This window comes from Takifugu rubripes, chromosome 19 (assembly GCF_901000725.2).
Source record: "Takifugu rubripes chromosome 19, fTakRub1.2, whole genome shotgun sequence".
Lineage (NCBI taxonomy): Eukaryota > Metazoa > Chordata > Actinopteri > Tetraodontiformes > Tetraodontidae > Takifugu > Takifugu rubripes.
The window spans coordinates 13,103,345-13,125,982 of NC_042303.1; the positions used below are offsets into that span (position 1 = coordinate 13,103,345).

Below are 22,638 nucleotides of genomic sequence, written 5' to 3' on the forward strand. Positions count from 1 at the left end.
CTGATTGAGAAACATTAATATCAATCAATTAATCAGTACGACACATTTGTAGTACTTTGGCGGGGAAAAATAGCTCAATCAACCTAAATAAATAGTATTTGTGTAATAATCCATATAATATTGTACTATGCGTAATATTAAAATGATCATAGACCCGTAATAATTGTAAACACGTATCTGTGTGCTTTTATTTTGAAAAACGCTTGTGGGAGGGTAACATGTCATAGAAGACGTCTCTACTTCCGGAAAGGATTGGGTGTCGCGTAGCGATAAACAATTCACCTACCTGGTATTAAAGGACATTATCAGGTAACCATACAGCTTTATGCGGATCATGCAGTACACATTCTTAGCGACAACGTGGATCACCTTATACAGCAGTGTTATCACAAAGTCTTGTTTTTCTGCTCAGAAGTTATTTCGGGAAGGTTTGTCGCCTCCTGCTTGACTGCTTAGCTATAGCACAGTGCTAGCAAAACGTAACGTTAGCATTACTAAAGCGATCTGTTGTCGGTTCTGGTACCTGATCGGTTCGGAGTCCTGCGCTTCCAGATTTTCCCACTTTTCTTTTTTACTTTAAACTTTATTTACATTGTCAAACTACGTACTTACACACAAGAAATGACTTGACAATCCACGATCGGATAACGTTTAGAAATCGAGTGTTTTGATCATTTTTAATGTTTATTCTACTATCGCGCTAATAATGAAGTACCAGATGCTTATATTTGTATTTTATTTGGTTTTCTGCTACATATTGAGGGTTGGAGGATATTGCACCATTTATTTGTGTGTCTATGTGACACTTCACACAGCTTTTTAAGAGCCAACACACATTCTACAGTTAACATTGTAAAAAACAAAGTTGTGTTATATTGTATGTAGATATGAGCTGTCTCATGGATGAATCAACGTCTCTAAATATAAAGATGGACATTGTGTTAATGTTAAGAAACAGGGTTGCATGATTACAGCCCCTTGACTCTGGAACATCACCTAAATTGAATGAACTCTTGGCCCATTATCAATATTCTCTGAAAACTTCAAATCCGTTCATAATATTTGAGCTATTTTGCTGCGAACCGAACAAAAGGAAGCTGTCACCACCTCTTTGGCGGAGCTAAGCACAAAATTGTCTTCTCTATTTAACACTCCTCTTGTGAGTGCTTTTTCCTATCCCTCAAAGTTTCCAAGGGGCCAGGACCCTGAGCCGACCCAGCGGCCCGAGCACATCTAGTACTGACACCTGTCAGGTTTTTTTTCCCTTTAAATATACCCAAATACTGCTCTTTGTTGTGATGCACACTAACCTATAAGAACCGGAGGGATTTCTGGTCATCCGTCTGTAGGATATGATTATACGCATTCTGTACTCATTACCTGTTTCTGTGGTAATCAACATCTTGCAAGGTAGCCTAATTAAAACTAGTGTTTTATGACTCAGCTGTTGACGTGAGCCCTCATAAGTTCCATTTCTACTTCTGTAACCGTCATTAACAAGCACTTATTGGCATTTGGAGAGAATAAAGTAGGGACTAATTTCATTGCGGTTGCTCTGACAGACTGGGAAAGGAGGAATTATTTATCCACAGTCAGAGTAATTATTTGAGGCAAGTATGATGTACAACCAGTGTGGCTACTTATTAAAATGGAAAACTCCTTCTTGATATTACCAAGTGGATTTAACAGACTTGTTGTGCATTTGTGATTCTCTTTGGTCAGTGGGAGATTGAGGCACCTGTACATTTTGAAGCCGAATACAGAGACTGTGAGCGGATCATCAGGCAGTCTCCATATGTCAGCCCGAAACGGGTCTGCAAGTGATGCAGACTGCCAGATCTCTGAGGACATCCCTGTCCCAGATGTGGAACTGATGGAGCTGGGTCCATTGCTAGAGGAGGGAGGGGGCCGACCAGAGGTAGGGTTGTCATTTTGGTGGGTTTAGTAATAAGGGTGATTTGCCACTGTAGCTCCAGTTTGCTTTTTCATTTCTTTGAAAAGGGAGCATTGATGCTTTCTGATGAGGAAGAGGAAGATGATGAGGTGGGAGAGGTGCTGACCTTGCCACTTCAGGCCCACCGTGCCATGGAGAAGATGGAGGAGTTTGTGCACAAGGTAAACCGTTTTTTTTCCCCCTTTTGATAAACATATTGGATCAAACAAAAGGCTGTCATTTAAAACCAGCATGAATATTTCATTACACAATGAGCGGTTGACTCCCTGTCGGGATCCACTGACACACAGTTACAGGTTTGTGTGGATAAAAGCAAGATTAAACCACAATTGCTGCACAGTTTGACTGATTATGGAGGTGCAATTTTCATTGGGACACGCCCAGGTGCTGATGGGAAAATGCCAAAGACACTGTTTCAGTATAAACGCTAGCTAAAAAGAGGTATTTAGGTCACAGGAAAGCCTCCCGATGGATAAGGCTTCTTAGACTCCCCACAGCTGTTTGATCTAAAAATAAATAGATATACATACAGTTTGTTCAGTACTTAAGTGGTAAGAATCAAGTCAAAAAGGCCAACTTAGTCCAGCTTTATGTGGTTTGTTTAATGACAGTTATTTTTGAAGATATTGTGAATTGTGACTGTGATAAACGCGTCCTTCAGGTCTGGGAGGGTCACTGGAGGGTCATCCCTTTCCATGTCCTGCCAGAGTGGCTCAAAGACAACGATTACCTCTTGCATGGACATCGGCCACCTATGCCTTCTTTTCGAGCGTGCTTTGGAAGCATTTTCAGAATTCACACTGAGACTGGAAACATCTGGACTCACCTGTTAGGTGGGTAGTAAATTCTTTCCGAGGGAAAACGTGTTGCAATCCTGGGTGTGCCACTTACATTTCTGCTTTCCCCCCCCTCAGGGCTGATCTTATTCCTTTGTTTGGGCACATTGACCATGCTGAGGCCCAACATGTATTTCATGGCCCCATTGCAAGAGAAGGTGGTGTTTGGGATGTTCTTCCTGGGGGCTGTTCTCTGCCTCAGCTTCTCTTGGCTCTTTCATACCGTCTACTGCCATTCTGAGAAGGTGTCTCGAACTTTCTCCAAGTAAGTTCAGCAATCGGAGCACAATAAAATCTATGCAGCGCATAAAATAAAATTCAACGTTAACAGACGCAAATTCCAAGGTTTTGAACAGTTGATACTGGTGTGTGGCCACAGCGTGCGCATCTGGTGTTCCTCATAGTGGTCCTCAGTGCGCACAGAGAGCTTGTTACCCAGATACATGAAAAGTTATGGGGAACATTGCTTTATACGCATTCTACTCCTGTTATGGGATTGTTAGACTTCCTGCTCTGCTCGTCGAGTGATTCGGAAGCTTGGATGTGTATTTGCTGCAGCAGTAAATGACTTAATCTTATCCATTAACTTAAGATCTGGATGTCTGCCGTCTTCATATTTGAATGAAGTTTATTTTAGCCAAGGAAGTTAACCCTTTTATTTCTGCCATGTCCTTCATTTCAGACTGGACTACTCAGGCATTGCTCTCCTGATCATGGGCTCCTTTGTGCCGTGGTTGTACTACTCCTTCTACTGCTCCCCTCAGCCTCGACTTATCTACCTCTCCATTGTGTGTGTCCTGGGCATTGCTGCCATCGTCGTTGCTCAGTGGGATAGATTCTCTACACCCCGTCACAGACCTACAAGAGCAGGTGTTAACCACCAACACACACATGTCGCAACATTTGAGCATGTCCTCCTCAAACAACTACGTGGCGTTACTGGCGTCGATCATGCAGAGACCTTTTTCTAAATGAAACAAGAATGATGAAGTGTCGTTCTTGTCTTAGGTGTGTTCATGGGTCTTGGATTAAGTGGAATTGTCCCGACCATGCACTTCACTATCGAGGAGGGCTTCGTGAAGGCCACTACTGTTGGACAGATGGGTTGGTTCTACCTGATGGGTGCCATGTACATCACTGGTGCTGGTCTGTATGCAGCCAGGATCCCTGAGCGTTACTTTCCTGGCAAATGTGACATCTGGGTAAACATTCCATGATCTTACCAATATGAATGAGAAGATACTTGAAATCCTTGTTTTCATGAATATATAACACGTAACACATAGTTAAAAAAAAGTGTTTTATTGGTACTTAAAACTTTATAAATGCATCATTGTGAAGCATATGGCACACACTACATTAATATTTGTGTATGGCACTTAATTCACAAGAGAAAGGTTGACATAAAATCCTCTTTTGAGGACCTTCATGCAACCTAATGGCATTTCAGCGAGCACAGAAACGTTGCAGTTGCTGTTACAGATGTGAAATTTCTAATAAAGTTTCAGTCTTTGCATGTTTATTTGCATAGAATCATGCACAGAGGGTCATATATTAATCTGTGTTGTAGATTTACACTGTAAAAAGTTAAGAATTTAAAACAAGCTAGTTTCATGGCTGGCAGGCAGTTTTAAAGTGGCTTCTACAAAGAATACATTCATAACCAGTTAAAATGATACATGTTGTAACTTCTTTTTCGCTCCTTTTAGTTCCATTCTCATCAGATATTTCACGTCCTGGTGGTGGCAGCAGCTTTCATCCATTTCTATGGGGTTTCCAACCTTCAGGAGTTTCGATACGGACTGGAAGGAGGATGCACAGATGACTCACTACTCTGAGGGGCTTATGACTTACATACACTCTTCTCTTTAGCCCCACAACACACACTTGAAAAGCTGCTGGAATTCAATATATAGTCACTGCTCCTACTGTGCTTCTGATTTGTGAACATCTCTGGGTTTGGGTTTTGGTGGGCTTTCTGTTTGGCTCATTTTTGCTCCAGTATAGTAGCATAAACTAGCCACTTAGGCAAGGAGGGAACCTCTGACAGGCACTACGTCAGTCATAATTAGAACTGTGGAAAGCGTGCCTTTTCAAGTGAGAGCAAAATGGAATTTTTAACCAAACCCTTAAGAATAACTGGTGTTTACTTCTTAAAGGCTTAAAAGATACCCAACACTTTCCATAGTTACTGTTGCACAAAGGAGCGTATTGATGGCGCTGTAGCAGAGGGCACTTAACTGTCACTCATTCCTTTCCTCCCCACCAGTCTCGCTGCAGGGTGGAGGACGAACGTACTGTCCACCAGGTGTTGAGGTATAGAACAGGACCGGGAACATTTGTATTTGTACACATTTAGTGTGTAATTATTACCTGATATTAATTATGTTAAAACCAATTTTAAAGCTCTCTATTAAACCCATCATGAACCCACTGACGTCCACTGAACTGTACTCCCTGGCCCAGTGAACACTGTAAAACTATAAAAATGAAATGAAAACAATACACCATGCAAGAAACACTTGTAGCCTCCGAATATGACTGACGCATCGTTCCCAATGATGCCGTCTCTTATTTCTCAAATTAAGGTTGATATTTTTGCAAAAAGGTTTTTTACAGGACAGGGACAAAGAATTTTACTATGGCACCGAAATTGTCATTTTTCAAAAATAAACTCACCAGACTAATGTCCTGTATTGGTAACATAGTCATTTTGCAGCCTGATAACATTTTATTGATGATTTTTGAGAGTTCCTGGGCTACGCACAATGTACAGATCTGATTTTGTTTCGCGTTTGAGTGGTTTGTGTTAGATTCCCCACGCAATTATGTGTAACAAATACACCTTAGTCTACACTCTCGAGTTCAAAACTATAACTTTTCCCTATAAGTTATAAAACTTATAACTTCTAGATATCCTGTGCCTTAGGCCAACAGTAATGTTTTTGAATAAACTGGCCTATCTTACCAGTGGGAGCTTCAGTGATTTTTAGATCTTTTTTTCCTTGCTATACATGCAATCAAATCACTATGTTGAATTGACAACTTCATTGATAGGTTGTATAAACTGCTGTTTAAGACTCCTTTTTTAGACAAAACTTGTTTAAGCTTTATTACGACTAAAACATTCTGTGTTCTTGATTTCGTCTGTCTTGTGTAGAAAGTGATAATACATTTCACTGAAATGTAATTTGAGTTATTTATTAATGGTAATCTTGGAAATTGTTGGAATAAAGGTTTTTTTTCCATACATACATGATGTCTACTGTCAAATAGTTTCTTTGCAGTAAACAATGACCAAGTCATCAAATTTATTTTGTGTAGATTATCCCAATGCCAGCTACTGTATATCAGATCTGACCAGCAATAATCCAAAATAACTTACTTTTTAGGGATTTGTAGGACTTTTTGAGGATATTTCTTTTTAATTATCAAAGACAAAACATCACACTAGGGATGCCAAGTAGTTGCATAAACTTCATTTTGGGGTGTTATTTCTGTATAACATATGCCAGATAAATTATTTCTGCACAATAAAAGTATCGTTGGTATTTCCGTGGCTTTTTTTTACTAACTTGGAATCCAATCGTCATTATATGCCGGAATCATCTTTAAGTCGGAATCAATGTAAAGCTTCGTGTTTCTGAACGGACCCATTTGTGGTAGTAACACCAAATAAGCTATGTTAGCCTAGTTTTAGCGATCCCCTTTCATGCGGTTATTATTTTACGCTGGATTTAGTACAACATCTAAGTACGTCTTACTTGCCTTACTTACTAAATCTTGATTTCCACACGTTTTGTTATGGATGTGTAATGTAAAGTGTAGTTTTGTCATTTGGTAAATTATATGAATGCATGAAATGGTTGTTTTTCAATTAACGTTTCTCCTACTTTGCTGTTGAGCACCATTTAAGACATCCGTTGTAAAAAATAAACATAAATGCATTGATAGTAAAATGTATAATTTCATGACACTGAGGTCTGTACAAGCTCTACGATGAGTCGTTTTTTCCCCACTGTGAGCCGATGGATGCTAAACCGTGTTCTTTACAGTAGTTGCTTTGTTTTTGGTGCATGTAGGAGGTGACTGCATTGGTTTTCCGTCAGAATTTGAGATGGAGGATAATCAACAGTCCAAACAGGCCACGGATCGTTCCGATCTGATTTCTGACGATGGGAAGAATTGCAAGTCCATAGTATGTCAACGCTGCGGGTCCAAAGTGCTGTGTGCGGGGATGGCGTCATTGGCAGAGAAAGAGGTATAATAAATGGCATTAAAGCGCATTCCATTACATTTCAGCATTTCACTAATGCTTTTTGTGTTTGAAAAACAACTAATTGAATTCTAATATGTTTATCATCAGGGATTTATTGTCACAGCATGGATCTGTTCATAAGCAAAGCTTTAAAATGGGCACCCAAGATGCCACTCACTGATTTTCACGTCAAATCAAATACTCAAGATTACATATCTTACATATACTTTTACCCCACCATTTTATTCACCTTATAGTTTAAGTACTAATGGTGCTCAAAATGCAAAATTTATATCAGTGTTCCAGGTTCATTAACACAAGTGTTCTCGTAGTGCATACTTAAGTAATGCCCTTAATGAAGATGAAAAATCATAAAAACAATAACCAGCTCCCATTTTAATCTTTATTAGACATATTGAAGATATTGTATCTGAGGGCCAGGATGGTTCAACTTTACTTTTTTAATTCCAGCATAAAGTGAATGTCTGTGTCCTCTTCCTTCAGCTGTTTCTACCATCCATGCGAAAAAAGAGTAACCTCAGCTCCGGGGATACCTCGGTGGACGGGGATACTCTGACCGCCCATTGGTTCGTGGATGACATGTTCACATTTGAGAATGTGGGCTTCACTAAAGATGTGGGGAGGATCAAGTATCTCATTTGTGCTGACTGTGAGATAGGACCAATTGGCTGGCACTGTTTAGATGACAAGAAGTGTTTCTACATCGCCTTGGACAGGGTAGACCATGTATAGTGTAAAGTCGTCTGTGCCCAAAGGACTTTGTGGACGATGTGTCGACTAGCTATGCACATTTCCTTAAAATGCATATGGGTGGTGGCTCTACTCTCACCTTTCAAAGTGTTTATTATAATAGATATCACTTCTATTTTGATGAGTTTGTGGAAATTGATGTGGAATACCAGCCGTTTTCTGGATTATCTAATACATGTTCTTTCATTTTGCAGATTTTTTTTGTTTGTCTTTGGTATTTATGGTAAATGAAAAAAATTGTCAATGAACATACTGTGTTTTTGTTACATTCGCATTACATTCACATCCCAATGGAAAATTATCAATATAAACCACCCATCTACTAAAATCCATTTTATACAACTATCCACTAACTCTACAATTAGTGCATCTTTTTAAAACTTTTTTAAACTTCCTTTGGTGCCTTAGTATTTTTTGTGTTTTGTTTTTTTTTGTTTTTTTTTAGAAATAAATGTATTGTGTGGGGGAAAAATGTTGCATCCATTTTAACCATTAAGACTCAATGTCTGCCATGTTATTTTTAGTTCTCAAAATGCATTCTCATACATTTGTAGAGAGCTAGGGTGTTTCAAATTAAGATTATTTTTCAAGTTGTATGTTTAATATATGAGTAAGTAGAATATCTGTGCTGTTAACAGCTTCAAGATTAGCATTCAGATTTATTCCACCAACCATTTCTACATATAGATGGCATGTTATCCTGATGCTTAGGTCCTAAAAACACATGTACCGGTATATAAATACCCCAGCAGGCCTTCTCATTTACCCGTGCAGTTTCGTTGTCTGCAGTTAGGTGTCGTGATATTCAACAGTAGTAGTTTGCTAGTAAATCATTGCAAGGTAAAAATATAAATTTAGACATGCACCTTCGTGATGGCAAATCTTATTTATTTTTTGTTTGTTTGTTTTGATTTGTTACAGTGCAGTGTCCAGAGGCTGTATGAAACAACAGGAAGTTCGGATACAAAACAGGAAGGATATTCAAATCAGCCATTTGCTTAGAACGTTTATATATAGCAGTCATAAGGCTACACAGACAAGAGTGCCAATTTACAATGTTAGATCCTTGATATTTGCCTCAAGTTTATTTCAAAACACGGTTTTTGACTATTTGTGAGTTTACAATTATGTAACAAAATCAGATTGAACTCGATTATCACTAACCACAAACAAATGGACAAGACTGTTCAGATGGTTTTATGTTCAGTCCCCGAAATGTCAACATATGATTATAGTCTCTACCAATCAATGAGCTCTTCTCGACCATTTAAAAACAAAGCGCCGGTCAGCGCGCAACGATCTGTTGGGTTTGTTAGATTAGAGATCTAGCGTATCCCCGTGTAGGCTTTTTCTCTTCGGCGGATCTAGGCAGGTTGTAACGGTCCAAACACGGTATGAAACGGTGTGCGAATCAAGCAAAAAACAAAAGAGGAACGGTCGTTTGAGGAAACGACTCAACCAATAAATTACATAGCCCTTAACAAAAGAGTATTTAAAATCGAATATGTTAATCGAATAATGGTAAATGCTTTTGTCGTCCAATTAAAATGTTGTTAAAATCCATCACAAAGACTTTTCCCGTCGTTTAATAACGATCCGCAGAGGTTCAACTTGAAAACACACACGAACGCAAACTATTCCGTCTGTATTATAAACGTTAAAGTGCTCAATATAAACCCACGTAATGATCCCCAAACGATTTTTATATTTTCAAATAAGAAAAAAGCCGTTTATAAATGACTAACCTAAATATTCACCGTGTCTACTTTTTTAGGCGGAAGTACACAGTCCCCGGCTGTCACCCTCTCGTCCCCAACTAGATAATTCGTCTTTGAGTTCAATGAGTGGACATGAACTGATGGACAGAAATTCATAACGAGCACATCTGACGCGAGGACGCCCTGCAAAGAAAACATTTCAGCTACAGCCATAACGAAGATGCAACGATGACTCAACCTCAGCTAAATGAGTTCATTCCCCCTCCGGAGTGCCCTGTTTTTGAGCCCAGCTGGGAGGAATTTGCCGACCCGTTTGCATACATCAAGAAAATACGACCCATTGCAGAGAAAACTGGCATCTGCAAGATCCGACCACCTCCTGTAAGTATTGAGAATTTCCCCCCCGACGCAAATAAGCGTCCCTCGCCTGGCGTGTTGGCCCCGACTGTTGTTTATAACGTCGCAGGCAAAGTTGTGTTTCAGACAGGATTCAACATGGCGGAGTGCGGCTCCTGAGTTGAATTGTCAGTTAGCCCGAGTGTGGACTGTTCGATATCTGCCTCGGCCCCGTGCGAAATGTGCGCCCCGCTCAAGTTTTTACCATCCCCCCCGCAAAAAAAAGCCCCATCGCTTCTGCGAACGTCGCTATCCTCGACCCCCAAAGGCTCCCGAAGTAACCCCGACGCTAAAGTTTGCAGGCGTACGAAAATAAGAGATGGTGTTTACATATGCGCCGAATGAAGCGCTTCCTGGATCGCGTGCACGGAATCGGCTCCCCGAAAGAGTCACTCGCGATATGTGTTAAAGCTGCGACATCGACGCAAAAGGAGGACGGGGGCATTTCTCAAGAGGATTTGGTGGATTTGCCCGGTGTGGTTCAACTTGGCTGGCGTTAATCGGGCCCGTTTAAAGGGGCAGTTGCCTGACATTCGGTCCGGGAAGCGATACGTACGTGCTGGGTGACCGGCGGTGTATGGAGAGGCTTCGCTGATCGGCCCCACACTTTTATCACCATCCCACCGAAACCTACTAATAAAGGGCTTTTCACCTCGCATATGTCTGATAACTAGTGGCCGCGGATCCTTGATTTAGAGATGTGTGCGAGCCTACAGACTTTTTGTATAGATAATGGATTAAATAAACTGTTTATTTCGAAACGCACGTTTTTTTTCCCCCTTCTCTTTGCACGGTTTCAGTGTAGAACCCTAAAGCCCTGCGTTGACTTCGTTTTTGCCCTCACCAGGCTGTGTTTTTGGTTTGTATTTGACTTCGGGAAGCTGTAAAAGCCCGTTTTCCATGGCTGAACGGGGTGGTGGGCCGACTGGGCACCATGATCACAGGGCTGGGTGGGGGACTGCTCACTGTTTGCCTGTCTTTGTATACAGTCTGTGGGCTGTCCAGAAGAAAATACATTTAAAAAGGATGGCTGGAAATGTGCATTTTACGCAGTAGATGGCAGGGCTGCTTGATGATCAAAGGTACCAGTGGTGGTCAGATTTAATTAAAAGGGTTCTTATAAGAATCGCAGCCAGTAATGTAGGCTATGTGTGCATATGATCAAAAACTAGCAGATGGTCTTATTACTATTATACACGATGATCTATGGTGATATTTGTGACCAATTGCTGTTCTAAAAGGAGAATTCTGACTAGGCTCACACCCTCCTGTGCAACTCTCTGATTTCTTTATATACATATTGAAATATGGCTACATATTATAGTGTGGCTATTGAACCATATGGTTATAAGGAAATGTAAATAAGAGCGGTTAAAGAATGTATCTCTTGCACTGTGTATTGTTGACATCTTGGGCCTTTTTCAGATATGATCTAGGATAAGAGCTCCCTTTCTTTGTTTCCTTTTTTCTTCTGTAGTTTCCATATAAGATTTCGATATATCGTCTGTATATTTTGCTGAACATATGCAAAATGAAAGGCTTGTGATTACCTAGCTTCACCTCTATTAATCTTGTTGTTCTCTAAAATTGCACATTTGACTGTAAATGATATAAAATATATGAGAGATGATCTAAAGGAGGGAAAAGATTTTAAAATATTTAAAAATGACTGATTTCTTTTGTGGTTCTGGTTCACTTGTGTGTACAATGGTTCTGTTATCTCTGGGAACTACTATTTATATATAGCTAAGGTAATAAAGTTAATGTTCTTCCATCAGAAAACTGTATAAATTCTACAAATACATTATATTTTTCCAGTGAAAGTGTTGAAGGAGGTGTTGCAAGTTTTAAACTAACTTTCAGGCCTTTTTGAGTCGCGCCACATGATTAGTTACCGTATCTTGTTTGCTAATACAGCACATTCCTGGTTTCAGTGTAGTGTTACCGTGGGTGGATGGCTCTGTAGTGACGGGTTTATTTTAATCTTTAAAGTTGAATTTCTGCAAAATGGCCATCTTTCTTTAAAGAGAAACGAGTTCATTGGTTTTGGAATCAGATTTGGTCCGCAAACTGTAACAAATGTTCTTCTTGGACAAAGAACAGTCGTGCTACTCTGTGAATGGCTCTGTTATTATTATATTCACGTTGGCCACACAATCAAGAGCGCTGATGCAGAAGTTACCCTCTTTTGTAAACATTATGTCTGGAGACAAATCGGCCACTGTTTGGCACAAAGTGCGTACTGATATGAAAGTGATCTTGATTCCTGCGCCACCAGAAAGTGGTGTCTCTAGTCTTGCAGGAAGTCGTGTGGGCAGGTTTGCTCTAGCCTGTAAGTCAACACGTATAACAAGTCCATTATTTTCCTGCCGCAACAGTTGGAGCAGTATACTGGAATTAAAAAGAGACAAACATCTGCGTGAAATCGCATGCGGGGTTATAATTGACATTGATAATTAGGGCAAAGTAAAAGGCCTACATTATGTAACAGTATTAAGAAATATTTATATCCAGATACAGTTGGACTCCCTGTTGGTCCCCATTAACATTTAAACAGCCTGTGGCTGGATTAGGAAAACAAGGTGAGTTTTCTGAGTAAAATGTCACATTTAAAGTGAAGCTATTGTTCCACGAAAACGTGTCTGTCACCGTCGTGTTCTGAGTGATTTTGAATGTGTTTCTGAAAAGTATGGCATACTCTCTTTGAGTTGTGTTACAAACATCACACCTATAAGGATGCACGGGGTTTCTCATGTTTGGTTTTTCCCCTCTCAGGACTGGCAGCCACCATTTGCCTGTGACGTGGACAGGCTGAAATTCACACCCCGGATACAAAGACTGAATGAGTTGGAGGTACATTTTGGTTTTGTATTAATGCACGTGGGTGGCCAAATGCAGTCATGGGTGGGGGGGGGCACATTGGTCTGTAAAGTGGTTATATTATTTGCGTGCATTTTGAAGAGCTGCCATTATTTCTGATTCCACACTTGTATTAAGTATTCTTTCCTCAACTTTAACTCAGGAGTGTTATTATGCTTGCAGGCACAGACCAGAGTTAAGCTCAACTTTCTGGATCAAATCGCAAAATTCTGGGAACTTCAAGGATGCACTTTGAAAATCCCTCATGTCGAAAGAAAGATTTTGGACCTTTACCAGCTGAATAGGGTACATAAAGTCTCAATTTATTTCTGTTTGACAATATCCTCGTTTATGAAAATAGAAACAGTAAACACGTTTCTCATTCAAAATTAACACGTCCTTTTTTTCCACCATCTAAGCTGGTGAATGAAGAAGGAGGCTTTGATGCAGTCTGCAGGGAGCGGCGATGGACAAAGATATCTGTGAAGTTGGGCTTTGCTCCAGGCAAAGCTGTAGGCTCTCATCTGCGGGCACACTATGAGAGGATCCTCTACCCATATAACCTGTTTCAAACTGGAGACAATCTGCCCGTACGTTCTTTTCTGTCCTAACTGAGCTGCAATGTAGTTGGATGTTTTGTAATTCACCTTTTATTAGAACACCATTTTTGACATTCGGCCTTTTCAGGGTTATTAATTCAGCAAATACCATAATAATCTGTCCATGTTGCGTAATTTCCACTTTGTTTGGTTTGAGTATTAAATAATGTTGCACTGATACTAAAGAAGGAAAAGATACTATGTTACTCATTCAGGGTTGATACGCTGTGTGCTGAAATTATCACCTTTATCTGTTTGCAGAAAGCTACCTTGACCAATGACACTAAAGATAAGGAATATACCCCACATGACTTGCCACAGAGGCAGTCTGTCCAACCCCAGGAGACCTGCAGTATCGCTCGTCGTGCAAAAAGAATGAGATCTGAAGTGAGTCCAATCTGCCATTTTTTATTTAATGTTTTATCGTTGTTGTTTTTTTTTTTAAAACCACAGATGAGTAAACACAGAAATTACCTAAGAGAAGACATACAAATCCTAATCTACCCTGGAAGTTTTGTCAGTTTTTCCCCACCACTTGGCTTATAAGTTCCTACTGAATTCACTGGAAATGTACACAATAGTCTGATTCACTTCTGTGGCTTCTACAGAGGAGCTTTATCAAATCTGAACCTGGGGAAATCTGCACAACTCGAAACAGCGTAAGGAGAAGGATGGGATATTCTGTCAAACCAGAATATGGTAAGAGCAAAGCAAGGAAAATGTTAACCTTCCTAAAACAACAAGCGTATTTCAGATATTCAGTGGTGCTTTGTGAATGTGTTTCAGTGAGGATGGCTGTCACTGAGGTGAAGCAGGAGCCTGTTGAGAATGAAGAACCTGCATTAAATCTGATAAACAGTGCTCCCTCAAGCAAAGTATGTACTGTGTGGTTTTGAATGAAGATGTCGCACCACAGTTTGAGTACTATGTAGATATTGTAGCTATATAAGGACTCTTCTTCTGCATACCCAGGTGGATCAATACATGTGCCTGGTGTGTGGCTGTGGGACTGCTGAGGACCGTCTGCTTTTGTGTGATGGCTGTGATGACAGCTATCACACCTTCTGTCTGATACCTCCCCTCCACGATGTTCCCAAAGGCGACTGGAGATGTCCCAAGTGTCTGGCGCAGGTGATCTGCAGACACTTCACCTCCTGGGAGCTAATCATTTTCAGGACCAAAATAGCAATAATATGTTTGATGTGACATACGGCATCATTTCGAGCTGTCTTTTACATTTTTCTTAATTTATTTTTAATAGGAATGTGGTAAACCCGCTGTTGCTTTTGGATTTGAGCAAGCCGGCAGGAGCTACACCCTCCAAACATTTGGAGACATGGCCGATTCCTTCAAGTCGGATTACTTCAACATGCCGGTTCATGTGAGTTTGTGTGCTGTTACTATTAAGTTGTTGGCTTATAAAATATAAGACACGATCATCTAAACATTAAGCAGTTTAAAAATTCATCTCAAACTGCAGACACAAGCAAAAATCTCCTTGTAGTTGCCGATAGATTTTTGTAAGCCTGTTCAGCTACAGCACACGCTCGTCTCTCTTTAGATGGTCCCTACTGAGTTAGTGGAGAAGGAGTTCTGGCGTCTTGTTAGCACCATCGACGAGGATGTCACAGTGGAGTACGGAGCAGACATCGCCTCTAAGGAGTTTGGGAGTGGTTTCCCGGTGAAGAACAGCCATTTTCAAGTGGCCCCTGAGGATGAGGTACACTGAGTGTTTAGGGAGTGTTGTCTTTTATTTGTCTTTGCTATTGTTTGTTGGTTTTATCTGTTTACTGACAATAGTATAAAAATTAAGAGTACGTGCTCTCATGCCAACTTGTCAAACAAAGCAACATAAACATCATGAAGGGTGATGATCTTGTTCACAGAGATCCTGAATTTTAGGGAGCAATACAGCTTTTTTTTGCTGAAAATAATGTAATGAACAATACTCATGTAATGATTTAAAGGATTGCTACTGTAATTGCCAGTAGAGTGTTAAGACCCATCTCTGATCCACAGCATTACCTGACAAGCGGCTGGAACCTGAACAACATGCCAGTCCTGGACGGCTCAGTGTTGACTTACATTACAGCCGACATTTGCGGGATGAAGTTACCTTGGCTCTACGTGGGCATGTGTTTCTCTGCCTTCTGCTGGCATATTGAAGACCACTGGAGTTACTCTATTAACTATCTTCACTGGTACAGTGCAGTTTTTACACTCCTGTATTTCATTGTCCTTGTCTTTGTGTTTGATTTGTGCAGTCTGACATATCTCCAGTTGTATGCCACTAATGGTGTTTCCTTTATGTAGGGGGGAGCCAAAGACTTGGTACGGAGCCCCTGCTTATGCTGCAGAGCAGCTCGAGTCAGTGATGAGGAATCTTGCCCCTGAGCTGTTTGAATCCCAGCCAGACCTCCTTCACCAGCTAGTCACCATTATGAATCCCAACACCCTGATGAACAACGGCGTGCCGGTAAACATTTTCACCATCGTCACATCGATCGTATAATTGCAACATCCCATTTCCTCCAAGTCCGAGGACAGACCTGGTTGATTTTCCAACCTTCCTATTGCTGTTACAGTGGAAGTAGATCAATAAACAAAGCAATCCTTCTGTTCTTCTGATGACTAGATCTATCGTACCAACCAGTGTGCAGGCGAGTTTGTCATCACGTTCCCCAGAGCTTATCACAGTGGATTCAACCAAGGTTTCAACTTTGCTGAAGCTGTCAACTTTTGCACAATGGACTGGGTAAGAATTCAGAAAGAAAGCATTCCTAGCAACTAGATGTTTTTTATTAATGAGGACACAAACAAAGCTTATTCCAACAGCAGTTTTCATCCACTCTGGGCGCTCCTCTAAAGACTGCGATCGTCTACTATTGCACAGAGAAAATGAGATAAGATAAAAATATTAAAGTAAAATGAAATATTGAATTTAAAATAAGGTCAAAATTGGCACCATGTGCACCACTCATACACTTAAGAGTAGTCTCTAAAATGGCTGGCTTTTGTTCTAAAATCTAAAAGTACTATCATAAATCAGAACATAATTCATTTAGCTCTCTTCAAGGCCATGCTGCAGCCAACACTCTTTTAAAACTTGCTGTGTGGTATAAAATATTCCTAATCTGTGTTGTGGTTGTCATCAGGCACATTTTGCTATATTAGGTACTGGCCTGACCCTTCTAAACTCCTTTTGTCCTTCAGATTCCTGTCGGCCGCAGCTGCGTGTCGCACTATCGTGAGCTGAGCAGGTACTGCGTCTTCTCTCATGACGAGATGGTTTGTAACATGGCCTCTAAAGCCAACACCATGGATGTTGACCTGGCAGCAGTAGTGCAGAAGGAGATGACTGTCATTGTGGAACAAGAAGACAAATTAAGAGAAATGATAAAGAAAATGGTGAGTATTTGGTCATCTGTATGCTTTTGAACTGAATTAATATGTGTAGAAAGTCCAAAATGTCAGTAATATTCTGGAGAGAAAGTGTAAGGAATGATCTTGTTTTTAAAAGAATCACATTTCAAAAGCCATCAGGTGAAGCTGTGACGATATCCCTGATCCATCTCTTACATTTTAAAGCCCCTTATCAGAATTTACTGGAGCTCTTTTTCCACATGGCTGCCTCATTTATTACCTGTGTGATTTGTCTCCCCAGGGTGTGGTACAATCTCGACAAGTTGATTCCGAGGCGCTCCCAGATGAGGAGCAGCAGTGCTGCAAGTGTCGGACCACCTGCTTCCTGTCTGGCATCTCTTGTGCTTGCACACCAAGAAAGATGGCGTGCCTGTACCACTCCCAGCACCTTTGTTCCTGCCCTCACGGAAACCTCACACTCAAGTGAGTCTTCAGTAACCACCACACAAACACAATTATCCTCAAAAATTTCACTTGTTATGAAATATTTGTTTTAAGCTGCCATCCATCAAGTTAGATGCGTCACTGCCCAAATATTGTCCTAAAGAAATGCTGTCTTAAATGGTGTGAATACAAGATTATTAATGTCGCAATGCTCTTAGCCTCACTGGCAAATTTATTGTAAAAAGTGTTCATTAAGATATTTTTAGTGGTCAGAAATATTTGTTTTATACCTAAACAACTGCTGCTTCTCAGTATAAATGTATTTTTCTTTTTGTCTTGTGTTCTCAGTTACAAGTTTACGCTAGATGAGTTATATTCCATGAAGGCATCGGTCACCCAACGTGCTGAGTCGTATAAAATATGGCTCATCAATGTGCAGGAGATCCTGGAGAACAAAGGAAGCAAGAAAAAAGGTTAGCAGTCAAAGCATATCCGTATCAATCTGTTGCTACCCTGAATATTTCCTTCACCGTTGTCTTATTTTAGAATGATTGACATAGTTTGTGTCACCTGGTTAGAGTGTAATTTACAGGTTTTGAGAACCCATATTGCTTTTTTGTCAGGTTTGGAGGAGCTTCACAGTCTGGTGGAACAGGCAGAAACGTCAGCCTTTCCAAAAATCAGCCTGGTGGATCAGCTTCGCACAGCCACTGCTGAGGCTGATAAAGTTGCTGTGATGGCACAACAGCTTCTTAACGGAAAGAGACAGACAAGGTATGAAAATAAATTTGTTATTGTCAGAAGAGTTTTGAATTAACCTTAGATTATGACTGAAAGGGAAAAATCTAACATCATTTAATGCTTTTAAATTCGACTGCACTGTTTGTTTGTTTTTTACTTTACTAATTTCTAACACTTTGTAATGTTTATATCGACCCATTGAGCACTTTTTGTATGTTTTTAGGTATCGTTCTGGAGGAGGAAAGTCTCAGAACCAGAATGATTTGACAGCAGAAGAACTGAGGTCCTTTGTCCAACAGTTGGATAATCTGCCGTGCAACATCAGACAGGGTCCTCTGCTGAAGGTTGGCAGGACAGTTTAGATGTCAAATATTCATCTTTTGTACCATTGTTCTCAATATCTAAATCTAAAGTTTGAATTTGAGTTTTTAAGCTGATGTCGTGAGAGTTTTCATGGTTGATGTGCTTGTTTTTCTGAAAAGTTCTTACATAAGCTGTCAAACTTCAGTCCCTGAATGCTTCTTGTACATACTCCGCCAGGATCTGTTGACCCGAGTAGATGACTTCCAGCAACGCAGCGAGCGTCTGCTCTCTGATGAGTCACCCAGCCCCGTGGAGCTGCAAGACCTGCTGGACATGAGTCTGGGCCTGGATGTGGAGCTTCCGCAGCTTCCCCTGCTGAGAGAGAGACTGGAGCAGGCCCGTTGGCTCGATGCTGTGCAGCAGGCCAGCAGTCGGCCAGAAAGTCTGTGTTTGGACACCATGAGAAGACTGATTGATCAGGGTGTGGGCTTGGCACCACACAGTTCTGTAGAGAGAGCCATGGCCCGGCTGCAGGAGCTGCTGACAGTGTCTGAGCAGTGGGAGGAGCGAGCTCTCAGTCTGCTGGAATCCAGGTTAGAACACCAAGCTGTGCGCAACCTGCGCTTCCCAGAGCTTTCCATGTTTTATACTTTCTCTTTTTATGTGGAGCTTTAATGGGTGTTTGAAGTGAACTAAAAAACATCCAGCTCCAATAAGATTTCACAGTTTTAAAAAAAAAAAATGATTTCTTATCAATAATGTGGGCTGAAGGGGGGAAGGAGGGGGAGGAAAAGTTCTGATTCTTCAGACTGCTGACCTGGATCACATTGGATAGAGGGGAACACATTTTTGGTTCCACTGGAGACCCACACTATCGAATTTGTCTGATTGCATAGCACCATGTCTTAGCACATCCCTGGTGAAATGTTATACAGTTTGGTCAATAAATGTTCGTTTTTAAGTGAACTGATATAGACAATTGGAAAAAGGTTTACTGGCACTCATGTCACTATATAGAGACACGTACTTATCCTCGTGTCTCTGTACGTCAGGCCTCATAACAGCATGGAAACACTCGAGGCTGCTCTGCAGGAAGTGGAGAACATCCCTGCTTATCTGCCCAACTGTCTGCAGCTGCAGGATGTCATTGACAAGGCCAAGAATTGGCTTCAGGAAGCTGAAGCTCTCCAGGTGATGCATATTCCAACTTGAACCACACTTGATTTGGTTGTGTTTCATTTGTTAATCTTGAATGTCGGTGCTTCCAGCTCGGGGGCCGTATTCCTGTGCTGGACAGCCTCTCTGAGCTGGTTCTCAGAGCAGAGGGCATCCCAGTGAGACTGGACCCCCTGAGTCGACTGGAAGCTCTCGTTTGTGACATTCAGTCCTGGAAAGAGAGCGCAGGGAAGACATTCCTATTGAAAAACTCCCCTTTGTCTCTCCTTGAGGTAAGTTTCTAATGATCTAATCAGTCAATTATTGAAGCATGCCTGGAAAATGAGTCGTACTTATGTGTTTTATGCTTCCAGGTGCTCTGCCCAAGATGCGACATCGGGGCTGCGCCTCAGAAGTCGAGATGTAAGAAAACAAAAGATGCAGCACAGTCCGGCAAAAAATCCCCAACACTTCTGGACTCTCTGTGTGATGTGGAAAGAGCTCTCTCTGAGAGCAAGGACTCGGCCTCTGCTGTGAGTGGATACATCGGAGTTTTCTCAACAGGAACTCTTACTACTGTGTTGTAGTGTAGTTATAGTTGCAAGTATTAACATTTTCATGATGTAAATAACTGTTCAGTTCGTCTATGATCATCAGAGTGTTTTTTACAGAACCAAAGAGTATAGCTTTAGTTCACAAATTACACCCAAGTTATAAGAACCTGTTGTCCCGTCAGAAGGTCATATGTTTGCTTGTTTTTGGCAGATGGCTACGCTCACCGAGGTCCACCAGAGGGAGCTGGAGCTCTTGTTGGCCTTGCGTGCTTCAAACGAATCCAAACTTCTTTCTTCTGAAAACTATTGCACACTTAGTGTTTGTGTCTGCCAAAAGGCCCCTTCGGGTGCAATGGTGCAGTGCGAGCTCTGTCGGGACGTTTTCCACTCCGGTTGCGTCACAATGACGAGCGAGGCCGCGTATGGCCAAGCCTGGCTTTGCCCGTACTGCCAGCGCTCCAAGAAACCCCCGCTTGACAAGGTCCTGCCCCTATTAGCTTCACTGCAGAGGATTCGGGTCCGGCTGCCGGAGGGGGATGCCCTGCGATTCCTCATCGAGAGGACGGTGCGATGGCAGCACAGAGTTCAGCAGGCCTGCACAGACGGAGTGCTGCAGAAAGTGTCAAAGACGGTCCGTCGAAGAACAATCGCCTGTTTGATTTTACAGACTTTGTGATTAACGGAGCGTTTATTCTTACAGGGGCGGGTACCGTCGCATCTGACTCAGGAAATCAACAGTTTACTTTTTCATAAAAAACATTGTTCGATTCCAATTCAGGGTCAGTCTTGGAACATCTCTACATCTTTTCCCTTTTTTATTTCTCTTTCTGAACTGTCTTTATTTCATCTCAGGTCTTGGTCCTGAGCTGGAGGAGCTGATGGTGGAGGGATTCCTCCTGCAGGTCACCCTGCCTGAAACCGAACAGCTCTATAAATACCTGCTGTACAAATTAGCCCCTCTGCCTCCAAGTAGCGCCCCCTCTGGGAAGAACAAGGAACAGGACCAACCGTCTTCAAGAGGGAGCCCTCACAAAAAGGTAACAAAAAAAAATGGGTTCATGTTTCGCTACTCGTCCTATTACAATAGATTATTCATAATTACCCCTTTGCGTATTTATCTTGACGTAGACTAAAGATTCCAGTTTGAAAAAGGAGGTATCGAACGGTCAGAACAAAAGGACAAAGAAACGCAAGGACAGCTCAGAGTCTCGGCACAACGAAAAGGCCAAGAAGTGCTGTAAAAAGTCAAAGAAAAGCAAGGAAAAGAGTGAGGACAACAGGAGAACTTGTTCTGCCCAGCAGATGGTACCGGAGCCGCCTCCTTCAGACTCGGAGGAGGATTACTCGCTGTGTGCTGCACCCTGGTGCAGAGAGCCAGAGGGCGACGAGGTTTGTTTTCCTCTTGATTTTCTAGCATGCAAAATCTGCATGTAGGGTTTTATCGCACTTTGAAACTACAGAATACATTGGTGTGAAGCACTAAGGTTAGCAGCATTTAGCTTTTTAAAGAAACTCTGGTGTGTGGAACACTTCAGAGTCTAAGTAGTAATGCAGAAATACTCAAATGTCCTCTCCACTCGCTTTAGGTGAACTGGGTCCAATGTGATGGCAGCTGTAACCAGTGGTTTCACCAAGTCTGCGTCGGACTGTCCGCTGAGCGAGCAGAGAAGGAGGACTATATTTGCATAAGCTGCACACAGCCAGACTACGACAGAGGAGAATAAAGAAAACTTAGAAGGATCAGCGGTTTTATTTTCCAGCCACGCACTTCTCCGCACACCTGAACTCTGTGCCGGCCCCCCCCCCCCCCCCCCCGTGGCTTCTCCCGGTTACCCTCAGCTTGTCCTTAGTGAACATGGTGCTATCACTGTTCTTTCCAGACTTAAAAAACAAAAAACTGTTTCTTTTCCTTTTTTGAGTGGCTGGTTTTTCAGCCAGCCAACTAATCCTTTCTGAAACTTTCCACTTTCCATGTCTTGATGCAGGTCTACAAAATGGTAACGTGTTTCAAGAACCAATAGCACAGGGATTTTTCAACCAAAAAGTAAATTTTACATTTTAAAACCTTTTTACATTAATCTGAACAATGTGAGACGTGTGTTTCCTCTTGTAGAGTAAAATATTATTTATCTAAGCAATAACTGAACTGATCAATTGAGGTTCAGTTTGCACCTGAACTGTGCTTTCTTTGATAGGATGCCTTGTTGAAGCAAAAACCTTGATGAATTCACTTTATGAATCCTGTGATGTTACATAGTTTCAGAGGGGTGGAATCGGAGAGCATTAACAATCCCTCAGAGCTCTAACGTGCAGTTTTGCCCATTTTTCCTTAATAAATCACTGACTTTGATACCAGGTCTGTTTCCCTTTAGCGCTGTGAGTTCTGGATCTATTGTTACTGGTAGTTGGTGAGACTTAATCATGACCACAGGAATAAGGAATGTACATTTTTGTTTGGAGGGTAGAGTTTGCCTTTATGGTTTAGGATGGAAAATATTGTGTTGGACTTTAACACAGACTGTGTGATTTCTTTGCCACGGGTATATGACGTTTTCTGCTCCTTTGGGTAAATAATATAATTCATATGTTGCGGTTTGCATTATAAAATAAAAATGTTTGTTCCCGTATGCATCTGTCTGTGCATGTCCTAAAGAGAACGCAAAGCATCGAGACCTGGAGTGAAAACG

At 41.4% G+C, this 22,638-nt stretch overlaps 3 protein-coding genes across 4 annotated transcripts; all 3 read left to right on the plus strand.

Annotated features, from left to right (window-relative positions):
* Positions 1-207: 207 nt before the first annotated feature.
* On the plus strand, positions 208-6,046 carry adipor1a (adiponectin receptor 1a). Of its 2 annotated transcripts, XM_011614112.2 has the most exons (9): positions 265-309; positions 1,563-1,610; positions 1,723-1,918; positions 2,002-2,115; positions 2,616-2,787; positions 2,869-3,055; positions 3,473-3,660; positions 3,799-3,992; positions 4,500-6,046. In XM_011614112.2, the coding sequence occupies exons 3-9, from the start codon at positions 1,796-1,798 to the stop codon at positions 4,626-4,628; spliced, it is 1,107 nt and encodes a 368-aa protein (XP_011612414.1). In that variant the 5' UTR covers positions 265-309; positions 1,563-1,610; positions 1,723-1,795; the 3' UTR covers positions 4,629-6,046. The 2 variants fall into 2 exon arrangements, with proteins under 2 accessions (XP_003973528.1, XP_011612414.1); XM_003973479.3 differs by lacking the exon at positions 1,563-1,610 and having other exon boundaries at positions 208-309.
* Positions 6,047-6,410: 364 nt separating this feature from the next.
* rabif (RAB interacting factor) lies at positions 6,411-8,291 on the plus strand. The gene is made up of 3 exons (XM_003973478.3): positions 6,411-6,543; positions 6,873-7,051; positions 7,553-8,291. Exons 2-3 carry the CDS (start codon positions 6,908-6,910, stop codon positions 7,799-7,801), a joined length of 393 nt encoding a protein of 130 aa, XP_003973527.1. The 5' UTR covers positions 6,411-6,543; positions 6,873-6,907; the 3' UTR covers positions 7,802-8,291.
* A 1,337-nt stretch (positions 8,292-9,628) lies between these two features.
* On the plus strand, positions 9,629-22,578 carry kdm5ba (lysine demethylase 5Ba). The gene is made up of 27 exons (XM_011614111.2): positions 9,629-9,918; positions 12,709-12,786; positions 12,976-13,098; positions 13,212-13,382; positions 13,653-13,778; positions 14,000-14,090; positions 14,178-14,266; positions 14,364-14,522; positions 14,653-14,772; positions 14,953-15,111; positions 15,411-15,592; positions 15,705-15,867; positions 16,027-16,146; positions 16,605-16,799; positions 17,056-17,237; positions 17,547-17,671; positions 17,822-17,972; positions 18,163-18,283; positions 18,480-18,835; positions 19,295-19,433; positions 19,511-19,690; positions 19,772-19,930; positions 20,163-20,582; positions 20,652-20,730; positions 20,804-20,988; positions 21,080-21,340; positions 21,538-22,578. Exons 1-27 carry the CDS (start codon positions 9,766-9,768, stop codon positions 21,673-21,675), a joined length of 4,425 nt encoding a protein of 1,474 aa, XP_011612413.2. The 5' UTR covers positions 9,629-9,765; the 3' UTR covers positions 21,676-22,578.
* Positions 22,579-22,638: the final 60 nt, after the last annotated feature.